Genomic DNA, 17,287 nt, shown 5'->3' with positions numbered 1-17,287 from the left:
AAAGAGTGCAATTCATTTACTTACCCTGTGAAAGAAAACTTGATGTCACATTGAGTCTGAAAGACTAACTGGTCCCTGACCATAAGTGTATAACCACCACATAAGCTGATCCTTTTGTGATCAAATGAGACCCTTGGTACTCAACAAAAGCTGAAAAAATAGTGAATTATTTAATTATTGTGGCTCTGGCCTCCAAGGGCTTTCTTTGTCAAATTACCTGCAACACCTAGATAGGACAAAAGGCTTTCAAAATATTGGCGAACATACAAATTTAAGAGAGGCAAGTATTGAAATGTCAGCTTTGCAGTGACATTTACTGAGTGAACTATGGGTTTATGGGCCAATTTCAGTTGATCCAAAAGATCCAAAAGTGTGGTGTCTTAAAGCAACATGGCTTTAAAGGTTCCATGGGTCCCTCTCTAAAAAGCTGTAGGAACTGAAGCTGTTAAACTATCTAAAAAGCATGAAATTGAATCATTGCATCATCATAATGTCACTTTGCTTTCCTAATATAATCACATGTGGCAGGGAAACTCTGCTGGTGATTAACCACACTATTCTTGCCTATATTTTTAGTAAATTTTATTACTTACTATGCATTTTAAAGGTATCCACTTTCCATTAAAAACCCCAAAAGTCAATTGATTGCTTAACAAAAAGAGGGTCCTTCCTTTCCAAAAGGTAGCATTTCTGAAATGTTTAAGTCAACAAAAAACCGAAATTCTTGTACAATGGGAAAGACATAGTTTAAGAAGCACATTTGTTTCTAAATGTCTTTCTTTAACTGAACCATCACACAAACTGAAGAAAACAGAAGTTATTTGAAAAATCAAGATTATTATCACGATAACATCCTTTTAGATGACAATCAAGCTCTTTACCCTACTGTGTACTCATTTCACATTTTTTTGTGAAATTATAAACAATTAATTTTATAAAATTTGTTCAAGTACTAGTTTATTCAACAGGCCAAACTGCTTCAGGGATCCCAGTCTCTGGAGCAAACAGGTCCTTACTATGATCAACTGGAAAAACTGTGCCTTCACTACATAATGTGGGTTTCACAGACGTCCATGAAAAGTTTTTATACCTAACTTAAAACCAACAACAATAAATAAATAAATAAATTTTGGGTAAATATTAAGCAGTGTGACTTAAATATGTAAAACCTAATAAAAATAAACATTAAGATGTAACTTGCTGACTGCATGCCCTTAAATCATGTCAACATTACAGGAATAAAATTAAGAGTTAAGAACAGTGTTATGCTTCATGCCCTAACTCTGAATTTCCTGTCTTTTTATCTCTGCAAGTCATACTCTCTAATGTATTTTAAAGGGTTTTTTTTCATATCTCGCATTAACTTTTATGCTTAAAGTACAAAATGCAAGCAATCAGGCAATGGAATTAGGTAAACACATGTATTTCTACAAAAACACATTACCCTACTGCAAAAATGTCACAGAAAGGAATGCAAAGGTTTGTTCTTTTTTCCCCAGCTGAAAAGGATGCAAACATGCACAACTGAAGGAGAAGGCAGGGGGAATGAGCAAACCAATAGAAAAACAATCTGATTTTATAAATTCCAGAAAGGCACAAAGTATGCTATGGTTTACAGCTACCCTTCTTCATCGCTCTCATTATCTCCCTTTGGCCTGCGGAAGATCCACTCCTCCTCCACTTGGACTAGTGAGGTGAGGTCTGACAGCTGAGAAATCTGCTGTGGGACCAGGGGTGGAGATGATACCCATCCTTGTGCTCCCATGACCTGACTTCCAGTCAGCATACCAGAAGCAGAGACTAAAAGGAGATACAGCATCAGAGACAGTTGTCTCCTGTGGAGGAAAGTTTGCCGGCTAGCTGGCACTGAATTCTCTGGTGGTGGGGCATCGGTTGTCTCCCTGCCATCCAGAGGGAAACATAAACCTCTAAACATGAGATTTAGTTTTACAAACACTTACAGTACATCTTTTGAGGGGAATACTTACTTCCCCACTATTTTAAATACAGTTTTATGCTTAAACAGATTCTCCAGCACCAATCCAGTTAAATGTCAGCACAAATTTCTTTTTTTTTTCTTTTTTTTTTTTTTAAAAGGGTGCATGTAGCATTGTCCATGCTACATTGTAAGTGGGGGGCATGCTGCACATATATGCATTTCTGAGGCTGGCTAAGGAAGAGGCAGACTCCTCGAAACACTGCCCTAGGTCTTATTCTCTTTTTTCCCCGAGAACTGGACAGTAAGCTAGTGGTACAAAGTAAACACAAAACACCACAAAACCAACAAAAATCCTTCCACCTATCATCCCTGCCTATTGAACTGCAACTCACATGTAGCATCTATACATCTTGAACTATTTATCAAAGCTAATGCCTGAAGATCAGCACTGAATTTTCTCCTTATAAACAGTGCTTTACATACTTAGCTTGAAACACAAAACCAAGCAGGTGTCAGAACAAGAAAACAATTATTCACAACAGTACACCTTATAGGATCTACATTTAAAATGTCAAGAAAATATCAGGAAGATGACAATCTGGATTGCATAGGTTCCTTCGCCATTTAAGTATCTAAGCTAGACTCATTCAGGCACAGCTATGCTTTAATCCCCTCTAAAAATTTCTCAGAGAATTCAGAGTCTCAGAACAAACAGACGTTCCCTTTATGTTTAACCCACAGTTTAGCAGGGAATAATAGAAGCTTCCCAGCTCTCTTTCTTGAAATAACTTCTTCAAAAGGGAGGAGGAAGCACCTTCTGGCCTGAGTAAAAGTCCTTGAGTCTGGAAAGAAGTGAATTTGTCTGCCTTTGTAGAGAATATTCCTTTTCTTCTATAAAGCCAGTAAAATTATGTCCTCGGCTCTATTCTTTTGTAAAAACTTTTTCCCAGGGTTAAATGTCCTGGTCTATAATACCCAGTTCTCAAAATAACAGCCTGTCTAGCACGCCCAATACTTTTATTTCTATTGCAGTATTAGCAGTATACATAATAATATAGAAAAGTTTCTTTTAATTTGATGTGCTGAAAATGTCACTTTGAGAGGTGTGGGAAGAAGGCAAAAGAAACAGGGGTGTGTAGAAAACAGGAAGTAAGCATACGCGGCTGGTGAATAAAACTCATTGCACATTACCAATGAAACGCATTTTGAAAGACCACTGCAAAGACATCTATCTAATAAGGAATATGGCATCACATGGCTGTCTCCTGCCTCACAGTTGCCCTCCACAGGAACTGGGGCCCTTCTGAAACATTCAGGTTCAGAAACCCCATGTACCATTTTGCAAAGAAAATAAGAGACTAGCTCGTTGCAGTATTTCACTTTCAAAAAGTGAACAAAATGAAGTGTAGGCATTCACTTCCTTTTTCTCTGTTAATCCGCTGAAGGCAGAGAATGAATGCATGATGATTTTTTACAGGGCAAACCTGAACCTACCCCTTAGACTTGTTTCCTTATCCAAATCATTAGTTTCTCTAAGTCAATTTCCAATTAGTTGCTCTGGGAGGTACAATTGTTGCACTGGCCTGAGCATTTAGGATAAGAGATGAATGCAGCTTCAGGTTCCAAGTGTCTTGTTTTCAGTCCTGGGAACTAAGGACCCTTGTCTGTGAGCTGGTAGTTCCAGTACCTCACTAGAAACACATTTCTAATGCCATAGAAATGCAAACCATGAAGGAAAAAAAGGAAAGATTAGCTTCCTGAAAACATGACCCTCCTTTTTTGTGACTCAGCCAAAGACTTGAAAGATTTGTTTTGTGCTTAACATCGGAACAAACCTGCGGTCATTTAGGAACTTCATGGTTTCCATTAAACGGCACAGCATGGACATTTGGAATTTCATGGCAACTGTGAAGTGAGAATGTAGATCTTGCTTTTCCAAAGCACCAGCCTCTGCCGAGAGCTAACACCCACACACATTCACTCACATTCCTTAGCCAGTTCATGTCATTAAAGAGACTTTAAGAACAGACAAAACAAAGCAAAAAAAACCCCAACAAACCACCCCACTTAAACCTCTTTCTTAAGCACCTGAAAGCAAAATACAAGTGGAAATGTAATGTTTAAATGCAGTGAATGCATTGTGTCCATCTACAGTGTTTACAGCATTAACTCCGCAACTACACTGAAAAGCTGAAGTATTGGAAACCTCCTAATTACCCAAACGTTTACCTCTCTGCAGGTGTAAATACATGGGCCTAATAAGCCTTCCCACTGTGAAAGCAGTTACTTAAATTATATTAAAATATTAAAAACTATTTAATGAGCTTTTTTCCCCTAAAGTAAATTGAGTGTGTGCCTTAACCTGCTTCAGGCAAAGGAAGTTTCAAACATATTGGTTTTGAAACTAGCCATTATTTCCCATGTTGCAAAAACGGCAATTTTATTTCCCAACAGCAAATGAAACTGTCAGGAAAATTTAGATGCAATAAAATTGGGTGGTTAAACCAACATGCTGGATTTGGAATAAAACTGAATTAAAGGAATTAAAATTAAGCATTATGTCAGTCAAACTTTATAAAAACTATTTGAAACGGTGGGGGGGGTGTTGGTGGTTTTGGTTGTTGGGGGTTTTTTTTGCAAAAGTTAGGTTTTGGACTTGGTGAAGTTCACCCGTAACTACCCATTTTATGTCCATCAACAGTGTCACATTTGAAATTTGCGCAATGAAAAATATTTTGCATAAAAAGTGTTGCTTCTGGCAACATTTCTGCCTAAATAAAAAGTTGTCAGGCACTGTGTGACTTTAGTGGTACAGAGTTTTAAAATGGTGGCTTCAGTCCAAGGCTAGCTAATAACGGCTGACATGCACTGGAATCTTGAGGCCTAAATCAACATTGTTTTCACAGCTGTAATTAAGCCACCTAATCAGAAGCACATTTTGACGGGACAGTTTCTGGAAGCCAGACATTACAATTTCTTATGCCTGGAGCGCAGTGGCTCATGAGAGGTCCTCATTTAATTTCAGTGGTTTTTTTTTTTTAAAAAAAAAAAAAAGGCTGTAAAATGAAAAGACTATAAAAAAGCAGTGTACGGCTGTTGAAATGAAGCAGGCCTATGTGTTCATGCCTTGACCAACCCTGCATCCCACCCTCCTTCGGCTCTCTGCCGAGTCCCCAGCTCTCAAGTGGCAGCTGCACACAGTGAGATTAAGGGCTTCTGCCAAAGTCAACAGATGAGCTGGTCTGAACTGGCTCTCTGTGTGTTCTGATTGTAAATTGTGCTGGTGATGATTAGAGAACTCTAACACAGGATGTCGACTCTTAAAACTGTCCAGAGAAAATAATATTTTTTTTTTAAGTTCAGGAAATTTTTTTAAACTTCTTTTGTGGCTTGGTACATAGTGTTGTGTCTATAACTTTCAGATGATTCAAACATGAATTCACACAAATTAAGTAACTATATTATTAAAAAAATACACCGTTGCTTGCTCACAGCACGATCCTTCATTTGGGGATGTTTATGTAGCAGTGTTGCTGCTGAATGCAATTCTCTGACTAGTACACTCCAGCAGTCTTGCGCTTCTACCACCTGCCAGTGGAAGATACCCCTAAAATTCAGACTATCAACTATTTTAGTTGTGTGACTACCACTTCAGAACGTTGTCATATTTGAAACAGCTAAACTGTCTTGCTCTTTTTCTGGAGCACAGCTACATTAGTAACTTTAACATAAACTTTCAACCCCAGAGGCCATTGTAAAACTATCAATATGAAGGCACCAGTCACTGGGGTCTGATTACATTTAGTTCTGCATTTTAATTACATATGGATTCTATTAACTGAACCTTTTGCCTTATAGGCAACATTTTAATCAAATTACTACAATTTTCAAATATGTTACAATAGTCTGACAAGTTAAAAGTTCACATACCTAGAATATTGAGTATCAAAAAATTTTTGCATAGAAAAGGAAGTATTCTTTACAAAATAGCAAATGTGGTGTTGGATTACTGTAAATGTTTTTTAACACCTTGCCCTGAGTTACATAATGTGATTTATAATATTGGTTTCATATTATTTTTTTTATTGGCACTACATAATAAGCAAAAAGTTTAAACTACATGATTTATACTATTTAGTTACAACTATTACTTCTGTAAGCAATACCACATGACAAGGTGAGCATTTGCACTTGGATACCTGCATTCCTTAGCTATGCAGTATGGTTGGCAAGTGATGCCAAATTGCTTAAAATCAGGTAAGAAATGCAAGTATTTCAGTAAAAAAAAGTTTCTGGAAGATATTACTGCTTTGTGGACTCAGCCTGGTAAAAGACTTCAAGCTTAGTAAATATTACGAATACAGTTTTCTATTTTTGCCTATACTGATACTTCCACTCTTTCATGTCTATTATCATCTCAACAGTTGGGATATTCTCCTTGTGGGCCTGTCATATTTTTTTTTACTATCACTTTAAGAACATTCATATGTTTCACAGTAAATTATTTGAGGTCCATATCTTACTGAATTCTGTCCTAGACTATTTCCAAGAAAACACTGCAAGACAGAGGGTAACAATAAAAATAACAAGGCTAATTATTTTTTGCAAAGCAAATTAAGAACTAGTATCTCCAAATCTTTCACAAAACCAGTTCAATTCCAAATCTTGCAAAAAATCTTTTCAGTTCAACTGTGCATCAGGCTAGCATGAAGTAGTGGAAAAGCCAAGCAAAGTTTTCATCCAGGACCTATCTGCTTCTTGCAACATCTGGGAAGAATTCCCCCAGCTACATCAGTCATTCCATGTCCTAACACAAGAGATATGGCTCCGGCCCCTGAAAGACACTCTCTTGACATTTAACACGACACCAATGGAGTGAGTGCCTTTCTCCTATGCAGCAAGTGAAAAGACAAAGAGGTTTTTTTCTTTCTCTCCAGTTCTATCCTCATAATTCTAAATGTAAGACATTGCATCCCTGTTAGATGCAGGTCTCAGCCTTGAAACACAGATTGAACTGGTGACAAGGAAACAAAGGATATGGGGGAAAGACATGTAAACCCACTGCTCTGACCAGCCTGGCTAAGTAGGAAGAAACTGTCAGTGGTGTAAACTAGTAAGTTTGAATTTTAGATATTTCTTTTCTCTCTCCTCTCCATGAGTGGGGTTCAAGTAGATCATGAGAACTGCGAGCTGACTGTTCTGAGTAGGAAGAAAAGTGTACATTTTTCTTAATGCGATTCTTCAAGACAAAAATATGAAAGTGTGCATCAATTACTAGCATCTCAACAATAAATATGGATTTTTCACACATAAGATCATTCTACTTGCTTCTCTCACCTTACCAAAACCTACAATTCCTGTATTTTCAGTGATATCACTAGGCATTTTCAGACAAAGGACAGACACAGCCACAACTGTGAGGAAAAAAGAAAAAAAGATGATGCAAAGCCACATAAAGCAATAAGTGATTTCATTTTCAGCTCCAGTTAGGAGAAGCATCCAAAGACAACAGTTGTTTTCATGGTTAGTCAGAGAACTCTGCTCTTCTTACAAACCTTTACTTCACCCCTCTCACCCATCTGAAACTCACCTTCTGCCCCTTTCAGTTAAAGTTATCCTTTTGGCTCCCCAAATTTCCATTTCTCCAGTGCACACAAAACTTTTCTCACTTCATCATCTTTATAAATTACTGTATTTTCCCCTTCATTTTCTACTCTCCTTTGATTATGAAGTGAAAGCAGAAAAAGGAAGGAATATCACCAGATCAGCTGCACAGACAGGATCAGATCTGACCACTTGTAATGTAACAGTGGCTCCTTTTGTTTGCCAAAACTGGTACCAGAATATTTTAAATTCTTAAAATTCTGACAGCAGTATTGACATCAGGTACAAAATCTCAGGGCTGAAAGCTATGAAAACACTTTATGGAAAAATTTTATTACAAATTTAATTCTGTCAGTTCCTCATATGTGTCAGGTCACACTGGAAAATACAGTGTCACTGCATCCACTCCCCACAACACTCTGCTTGCAGCAACAAACTCTGGCAGTACAGATACCATGGATTCACATGCTTGCCATGTGACTAATATGATGCCACATGTTGCCCAACAGCACCCACAAAGTAATTGCTTATGACTACACTACTGCACAGTACAGCACTTAAAAGTTCTCAGTTCAAAGCCTAGTTATTACTGCAACTCTGAAAGAAAGTGCAAGTATAGTAATAAATGAATGTATCTGAAGAAGTAAAATGGATCAAAGCAGCAGAATCCAGTACTGTTAAAGTAACTGGCAAGTGTTCATTTAATAGGAAACCTTGGAGCACAGTCCAGTTCATGGTGTTTATATTCCTAGATATTGCTGAACAAGAAATAGGCAGGAAAAAAGAAACACAAGAACATTTTAGCTGATATCTTCTCTGCTTACATACAGATCAGGTGTACAGTTAGTTACTACCAGTGAAGTACTTCCACCAAACCCACCTTCTAAGCACATTAAGCTTTTCTGAGGAAAATCGTAAGAAGGCATAAAGGCAGAGACATGTAAAGGAAAACAAAACAGTTTCTTAAATTTCATGGAGAAAATGGCAGTGCCAGTCCACTACTGAGTTCAGTGCTCAGTGAAATAATTCTCCACCTTATTTCATGCTACATGTTGACTGCTGGTTTCGCTGTTCCTCCTCTAGCAACCTACATCCTTATAATAAAGACTACATACGGCCATATCAATGACACCTTCTTAGCTGAACTCTTATTAGCTCTACCAATTATAGATACGACCCTTAATGTGGGGATGCAGCAAGTTATGGAAGACAAAATTGTGACTGTGGTACTTGCACTTCAGTGAAAGTAAATTTTAAAAAACAAGGAAATGCACAGAAGTGAAACTGTTATGGTTGCAAAGAAAGACTATTACACAATGTTAATGGTTTGATAACAGAAATAAAAGAGAAAGACATTTTAGAAATGTAAGGGAAATTTCAGAAGCATTTGGTAAAGGAAAAAAAAAACAGGAGAAATTAAATAAAGAACAACAACAACAAAAAAAAAACAGGAAAGAGATACAGGAATAGGGAACAATGGAAAAAAAAAGAATGTTTAGGTAGAAAACCAATAATCTGTATTTCAGCCATACTCAATTTTACAGAGTTGCAAGAATGAAAAATGCAGAGGGCCTTTCTCTGCACAGAGGAAGAATCATCAGAGAAGAGTATGACAGACAGATAGCTGGACACTAATGAAGAGTAGAGAGACATTGTGCTATTGACTCCCCTTCACCCCACATAATAATTCTCTTCTCTGTAAGCTGTGTTTCCAGCATTCATCTCACCTCTGTCCATCATAATCATATCCCTTCCTGTTCCTCTCTGTTGGCATTAGCATGAGCACACATAGCAATCTCAGAATCTAAACACTATTGACTAGAAGGAAAGTGGTTGGACTAAAAGTAGACTGGAGGATGGAGATGTCAATTCAGAGTCTTAGATAAAAGATGAGGAGTCAGAATCACTGATGTTGCCTTATGGCATCAGTTTTGTTTTTACAATTATCAGCAAACCCCAAAGCACTAGAAGAGGAAAAAAGTGGTGTGAATAGAAAGAAAGGTGATGTATTTAGTAAGTTTCAGTACAAAAAGGTCAATTAGGAAAGCAATACCTTTTGAATATGGAAAAGATCAATACTGATGAATGGCCCAAACTTGGATCCAATGGACAGTTGGGAGGGCAAGAACCTTATGCAACTAGCATAGAAGACATCAAGAGACAGCCACAACATAGTGAGATAAACCCCAATCTTACAAGGTAAGAGTCCACACATGGTATACACCTGAAAGACTATTCAAAAATGTGTTTCAGCACTGATCAATAGGTCACTGTTCTAGGAACACAAGTGTACATCACATGAAGACTTGCAATTAATACAGTCCAGGTGCTGTGTTTGCTTCCTACATGAAAAGTTTTGCCTGCAACATTACTAGAATCGGATATGTGATTGAACACAGCGGATTGAAACCAACAAAATGTGTACAATTCTGAAACCAAATAGATGCTCAAGAAAAGTCATTACTCCCTTTCATTTAAAATAATCAAGCAAAAAAATCTGTCCTACTTTTTTTAATACAGAAAGAAATTTAGTGCAAAACTTCTTCCTCAAAATCAGAACAGAACAGTATCGGCTGAAACTTTAAAGCGTAAGTTACTCCGGAAACCTGTGGTGCCTGAAGTTATTAAAAGTCAAGCTTGATGCAACTTTTGCAAATATTAGGGACAAGCTTTACAGAAAACCCAAATACTACAACATATACCATAAACACTTATATTTTTTTCATGGAAACGTGAGAATCTATCATTCTAAATTTTTTGCCTTTACATTAAAATTTTAAAACACTTTCTATTAATGCTCATGCTTAGGTTAAAATTGAACTGCATCTAAAGGAATAACTATTCTTCTCCCTAGATGGTTGTACAGAAGGGCCAGTAGATCCTACTACAATGCAAAAAGTATCATCTTTACAGTGATACTGTAGGCAGACACAAATTACTTTAAAACCACTGCATTTAATCACAGGCATCAGAGAGCTGGGGGGCAAGGCATTTGTTTTCACTGTAACATATCAAGCCACTGCATAGCCCTTCATAGACAGGACTAGCATAATCTTTGCTAAAAGCTCTCTCAATCCAAATGAAAGCAAACCTTGCTGCAGCAGGTTTGGCAGACTTCCTGATCCTTAGTACACAAGTGGTCATCTTGATTTAAACAACAAAAACAATCATAACAGGCAAAGGAGCAACCCAATTACACTGGGCACAGGCTCAGCAGGACACATGTAAACCTAGTAGAAAACAAAGAAAGCCTGGTTGGAGGAGAAAAGAAGCAACTTCAGTGAAGTAATTTAATTTAGTTTCTTAGAAAGGTTGTGCAGTTACAAATAAAACAAAGCTTTCATTCAACAATTATCATCTCAAGATCTTAAAACTGAAATTCAGCACTGATTAATATATTTCCTATTCGTGCTAATTTCCCATTGTGCTAATACAATTTAGAAGCAGGATAAGAAATTAATGTAATTCTGTTGGAAACAACCAAAGCCATGGCCACAGCCTTTGAATATACATTTGCTGATGTGTTTATGTCATCTGCATTAGTGATGCCTCTCTTCTTACAGATTTTCTGTTTCAAAAAGAAAGACCAACAATCCTTGTTTTCTTTATGGTCCTTTGCTTCACAAGAATAAAAGAAGAGAAAGGAGGAAGGAGAGGAGAAAAAAACCCCATCAAACTCCAAAGCTTTCCCCTTTATCCTATGTGGAAAAGTAAAGAAAGATGGAGAAGAAATACATCAAGTGTATGCAAGTTGCACAGCTTACACAGTCTCATTCTAGACATACTTGACTACATATTTATGACAGTTTATATGTCTGGCCTCCTGCCTGTGTGACACAAATATATCTGCATTCAGTAATCCCCCTAGAGAGAGATCTCAGATCTGAAGAATCATCTTATTAGCCTTAAACAAGTCCAAGTATCTCTGTGGGCAACAACATTTGAGACAAGAAATGATTTCTGAAATTGGATTTTAACCTTGTAACTTTAGTGAGAAGTATCATTCATAACCACAATTGTCTAAAAAAAGAAAAATCATGTCTCCTAATAAATATTTTGTTTACATGCACAGTTAATAACATTCTGTTTTATATGGTGCTATATCTACAGATGGGTAAATTCTTCAGGTCCAAAATTCAACCATTTGCCAAAAACAAAGAAATCACAATGTATACTTTTCCAGCGACAGCAACAATGAACAGTTCCTTGTAGAAGATACAGTAGTAAAATTAATCCTAGTGTTAACCACCCCCTTTCTCTTCTGAAAAAGTCTCAGAAGGTTTCTGTTGACACCAGTTTTATTGCTCTATTATGTCTATAATGAAAAATTATTGTATTTCCCTACAGAAACTATGTAGCATGAAGGGAGATGCTGGCTAGGAAACCACATCCAAATGACAAAAATTACTTGAAAAGCAGACTTACCAATTGTAAGCTCTCACTTTCATGAAGACAAGCTGTTTGGAGCTTGGACTTTAGGGCTGCACCATGAAGCTGATGAGGTGCTGCTTCTCTCACTAACATGTCAATTCTGGAACTTGCAAGTTGGTAGATATCCATAAAACTTTTAATCATGGCCTTTAAAAAATATAATAAATCGTCAGCTCCAGGCAGGCTATACTTAAATGCCAAATAGCATACATCCAAATTCATTACAGAAGACCCAACTTTTATTAATCAGAGAAATCAAAGGTTGGAAGCCAGGCAAAATTTCAGTCTCAGGACTTAAACATTAAAAAGGTCTAACATGGGATTTTGTATTCCTTCTAAAAATCTTAATAGCATTGAAGAAAAGCAAAAGACTGTGCATCCTAATCAGAAGATGTTTTGATGAGCTGTTTTCAAACATGTAGTACTGCACTGAACAACTGATACCATTTTTCATTGTATTTAAATATAAGATTCGGTGCAAGTTCAATTTCTGTTTACAAAGAATCACTACACAGTTTCGGGTAAATGTTCATTCTTTCAAAATCAGTTGAGTTACTAATCCTCCCACTCTGCTTTAAAAAAAAAATTAATTTGGCAGAAACGAAAGAAACACAGTAAACCTACAGACCTCTGAAGGTAAATAATCTGATTACAATATAGCTGGGAAAATATAATTGTTTTCATGTATACAGTGGAAGAATGTCCCAACCGTGTAATATTGATCAGACTGATAATAAAGTTAGCAGCACAAGAGAGTACAAATGATTTGGCAGTACTGGTAACTTTATACGTACCCTAAATAGTGTAACACTGTTGAGATTATTGGTCTTCTTTACAACTGGTTAATCACATTTTATAAGTTATAGTTTTCCCTTCTGAAATGACCTCTAGCGAGTTTCTACTGTAAGAATGTATTACAGATAATATGAAATTGGCCTTTGGAATGTAAGCCTGTGGTATAGGCAAAAATAAATTTAATACCACAAACAGGCATTTACACAGATTTTTACTGTTTTCCTCTCTTTGTTCTCAAACACTACTGCTTTTCAGAATAAAAGTTAACATAGCTGAAATCAATGAAGTTATTTCATAGCCAAATGTAGAAAACAGCAGTGGCAAATTAACACCATCATATCTTTTCTCATCAGAAAGAATATCCAAAATGGTTTACATACTATGGTGTTAGTCCTAAAAGTGTATTCACATAGCTCTGTAAGTCTGCTGCTGTCAGCTCTGATCCTGCTTTTAAAATTTTTCATCCACATTCAACATGACTAAAATCCTGCAGCTCTTCACAAACAATACGAAACAAGAATGTGGATATATCTCACATCCCATATAAAAAACTGCCTGAGAGTCTTTATATGGCAACTGCCCACATGTTAAAAATTAGACATATGTTGAAATAGGTCTATGGGCTGGGCCTGTGACTCATAGACAAAGATTACACTGATGTGTCATAACAAGCTGTGTCTCAAATCTCACAGAAAAAAAAAATCTTATGTATTCCTTTGATTACTTCCGACATGATATTTAAAAGTATCACTGAACTAGAATGCATAGACAATTCCTTACCTTCTTCCTTTTATCTCTGCTACCACAAAGCTAGTGAAGTCACTAACCTACACAGCTTCATCCTACACCTCCAGAGCCACTCTAAGTCCATGCAGTTATCTGAAACAGCAGTTATCGATTCCTTGCTGCTCAACTCAGCTATTTCATTTGTTGTCTTGTTTAATGAGTTTGAAAATTTTCTGGTTTTTATTTTCAGACATGGCAATATTTTTTCTAAGATACCTAGATTTTTTTTTAGTCCAGAAAGAAACCATTTCTCAGCTATTAACGATTCATTATTGATGTGGAAGGTAGCATTTATGCACTCGTAGGTACACACTCATTTCAGTATATCCCAACTTCCTAGCAAAGAGTCAGGGTCAGCTTAGATTTCTCTCACTCAGGACCAGGAAAGAGAAAACAATATTTTTGTGTCTTCCAGCAGGTGATGTGGAATCCTTGATAATGAGTATGCAGAACACTTATTCTAAATGCCATCCGAAGGAAGACAAATATTTTGGGTTTTCAGACGTGCCGTTGGAAGGCATTCATTTACATATGATTTTATGTAACTCATGTCAGTCACAGATTGAGTCATGGATCTGTTTTCCATAATACAAAAGTTCCACTTCGTAGAAAGTTTGATACACGGGGAATGGGCATAAAACCTGGTCACTTGCATGTTGTAAGATCTGCCACATAATGATTAAACACATCTCTAACGGAGTTCAGAACTTTAATTTAGATCCCTATTTGCATGTTACAAATTTATCTGCAGATCTGGAAACTTCTTCATGATCAACAAAGTCTGTTGACAGAATTCCAGAGAAGGCACATCTAGTTCTGCAGAACTTTTTTCCTCTCCTGCTAAGGAGTGTTTTCTTCTGTTTTTAAGTACACATAGCAATAAGATGTATACATAGTTTTTAAGTGTACATAAGATACAATAAGTGTACAATAAGATACTTCAGCAACACTTCTGATTAATTTTTATAGCATAAAATTTGGCATTCATAGACATCTGCAGGGTCTGCATTTAAGTGAGCAATTTTGGTTTTAAATGTGCTGGTAATACTGTGACATGCAAACTGAGAACAGAACATGAAACAATAAAAATTTGTCTTCCGTTACAAATAAAAATGTTTTAAAAATACACACCAGAAGACGACTACTGTTGAGAAAGGCCAGATGTAGTGATCCCTGAACATTACAGGAACCAATATTACTGCAGCTCAGACGACTTTAAAAGTTAAAACCTTTTCAGACAGATGAGTATTATAGGAAACTTAGTGGGGAGAAGACTTAACCAAGGAGGCCACAGCAATAGCAGACCTGAAGAACACTAGTTTTAAATGTTACTGGGTCTAGATGTCCCTGCTTGAGCAGGGGGCTTGGACCAGATGACCTCCAGAGGTCCCTTCCAACCTCAACCAGCCTGTGATTCAGCAATTACAAAGTCCTCTCAAGGATGAAACATGATGCAAGTTAATAATGGTTGAAATTTACATAGGACTGTCAATTTTAAGAGCAGAAATTGTAAGTAATTACTCTGCATTAATCAAAGAAAAAGAGGAATTAATCAGATAGCTGAATGGCTTTTTTCAGTGACCTCTTCCTTTTCCTTTTACTCCACACAATGCCTTATTTTATAAAGGATTTCACTATTATTTAAAGTTCTACATCATGTGCCACTGATATGGCAGAAGCAAATTATAATGGTAGGTGTTTTCAATGTCAAAAGTGTCTTCAATGTGAGAGAAGATCCATGATCCAACACTATGTCAAGATGTAGGCAGCTTCATGAAAACAGATGCATGACTTTCCCAGATAATTGGCTGTAACTCACAGGTTAAAAATACATTTGTAAGGTTGGCATGGAGAAAGGATGCTTTTATGTGGAAGGTGCTGGACTAGGCACAAAATTTGCAAGAGTGCCCAAGTCCTATTTTCAAATATAACTTTCAGTGGGCAAGTTATTTTAAACCAAAGTACTTCTAAGGATCTTTTTTTATGGGTATTTATACATGTAAAACAGTATCCCCATCAATTCAAAGCAAATCAGAAAATTTTGAAAAATTCACTTAAGTGCTATTCACATGACAAAAGAACAAAGTATTTTAAATTTCAGACCCTTATTTATTTATAAAATGGGACTCTGAAGATTCTGAGCATTGGTTACCTGGCCATTTTGCCTGCCTCCTCAGATTGTAAAAACAAGGCCAGAAGACAGGAGCATTGCAAAACCATGTATGTGCACAGCCATTTACCAATGCTCTGATACCCTGAATATACATAGATAAGCACACAATTAGATAAAAGAAAACATATATAAAATTTAACAAAAAGGAAACATGTTTTCTTTTAAGTGAAATTAACTGATGAGGTTTATTTCAAAGCAGCCATAAGGAAGAAGGTCCTTATGACCTGTTCAAAGATGTTTCATCTGTAATACAAGGGTACAGAAATAATAAATTTACCTCTTCTACAAATAAAAGTTTCTGGCTTAATCTACAAGTTGGTGAAGCTGAGAAACCTGAGTTGAGAGTAAAAATGAGACAAACTGTTTATAAACTACAAACCAGTGAACTGCAGAGCAAAATAGCAGAATTTAAGCTGTGCTTTCTTTCTCCAGATTAATCTTTAAAAGGACTAAGAACGCTTAACATTAGAGACAGTCCTCCAAAGGACATGTAAAAACAATTTTTTCTAATATTCCCTCAGTGTACTTTTGAATAACCAATCATTTCCTTGTTTGGTACACCATTTCTAGAACCATCGATTTTACGGTGCACAGTGCTATAGATGCTTTGGAACCACTTTTGCATGTATTACTGGCTATATATTTACAAGACTAGAAGGCTCCAATCTTCAGTGAAAAATGGGTAATACCAACAACTTACACAACAATCTTTAAGGAATATGAAACACAAAAAGAAAATAAACCTTTTTTAAAAAATTAATTTATGAAATTCAAAGGTTACTCAAAATTCAGCTGTTCTCAATTCAGTTATAGCAGAAACATATGGCAAGAAATATACAGATCAGCATATGCAAATTAGCAGAAGACCTCTCATCAAAGTTTTAATGTATTTATTATACATTATAAAACTGGCATTTTTAATTCCAAATTAAAACACTGCACATGTTGTCTCCCTTGCCCTCAGTGCTTGACTAATGAGAACAAACACAGTTCAAAATAATTTTTATTTGGATTATGAGTTATAAATAATTGCGAATGGAAGCTTCCATTTAAGGTTTTAGACTATTCTGAAGTTACAAATAAAATACCAGTAATTAAGAATCAGTTTGTTTATTTTTATACCCGTTTTATACCATTAACTCAGGATCTTATTGGGCCTGCTATTATCATAGAACTGTATCTCCTGTTTAGAAGGAACAAAACTAAAGGAAGGAGACCTTATGTGAAATGATGCTTATTAAAAGGTATCAAACAGACTAACAGCCTGGTAATATAAGCATTGAGTTTGTAACATCAGATGCAGCAGCCAGAATAACAAGACCATCTACTTTACACACTGTGCTTTAAAAAAAAAAAGTATAAAAAAATCAAAATTAACATTTGACTGTTAGGTTCTCCCTTCAGGAAATTCTTCAACTAAAAAGAATGTTAGCCGGTAGTAAATTTACCTAAGGGCAACATATACAAAAAGATGAAAAAGAACAAGAGACGGAATAATGAATGGACTTCAGAAGAATGAAAGATTAACTCTAGTATAACAAAGTGCTTAGATGAGAATC

General features: G+C 36.3%; 1 protein-coding gene across 1 annotated transcript in view; it reads right to left on the bottom strand.

Annotated features, from left to right (window-relative positions):
* The window catches only part of CCDC171 (coiled-coil domain containing 171), a 155,933-nt gene that overhangs the window by 11,781 nt on the left and 126,865 nt on the right, over positions 1-17,287 (bottom strand). Inside the window, exon 24 of the mRNA XM_069776854.1 lies at positions 11,969-12,121. Coding sequence (XP_069632955.1) covers positions 11,969-12,121 — 153 coding nt within the window. The remainder of the gene's footprint in view (positions 1-11,968; positions 12,122-17,287) is intronic.

Source organism: Haliaeetus albicilla, chromosome Z (assembly GCF_947461875.1).
Source record: "Haliaeetus albicilla chromosome Z, bHalAlb1.1, whole genome shotgun sequence".
Lineage (NCBI taxonomy): Eukaryota > Metazoa > Chordata > Aves > Accipitriformes > Accipitridae > Haliaeetus > Haliaeetus albicilla.
The sequence above is the reverse complement of the archived record's forward strand: the minus strand, read 5'-3'. Positions and strand labels throughout refer to the sequence as shown.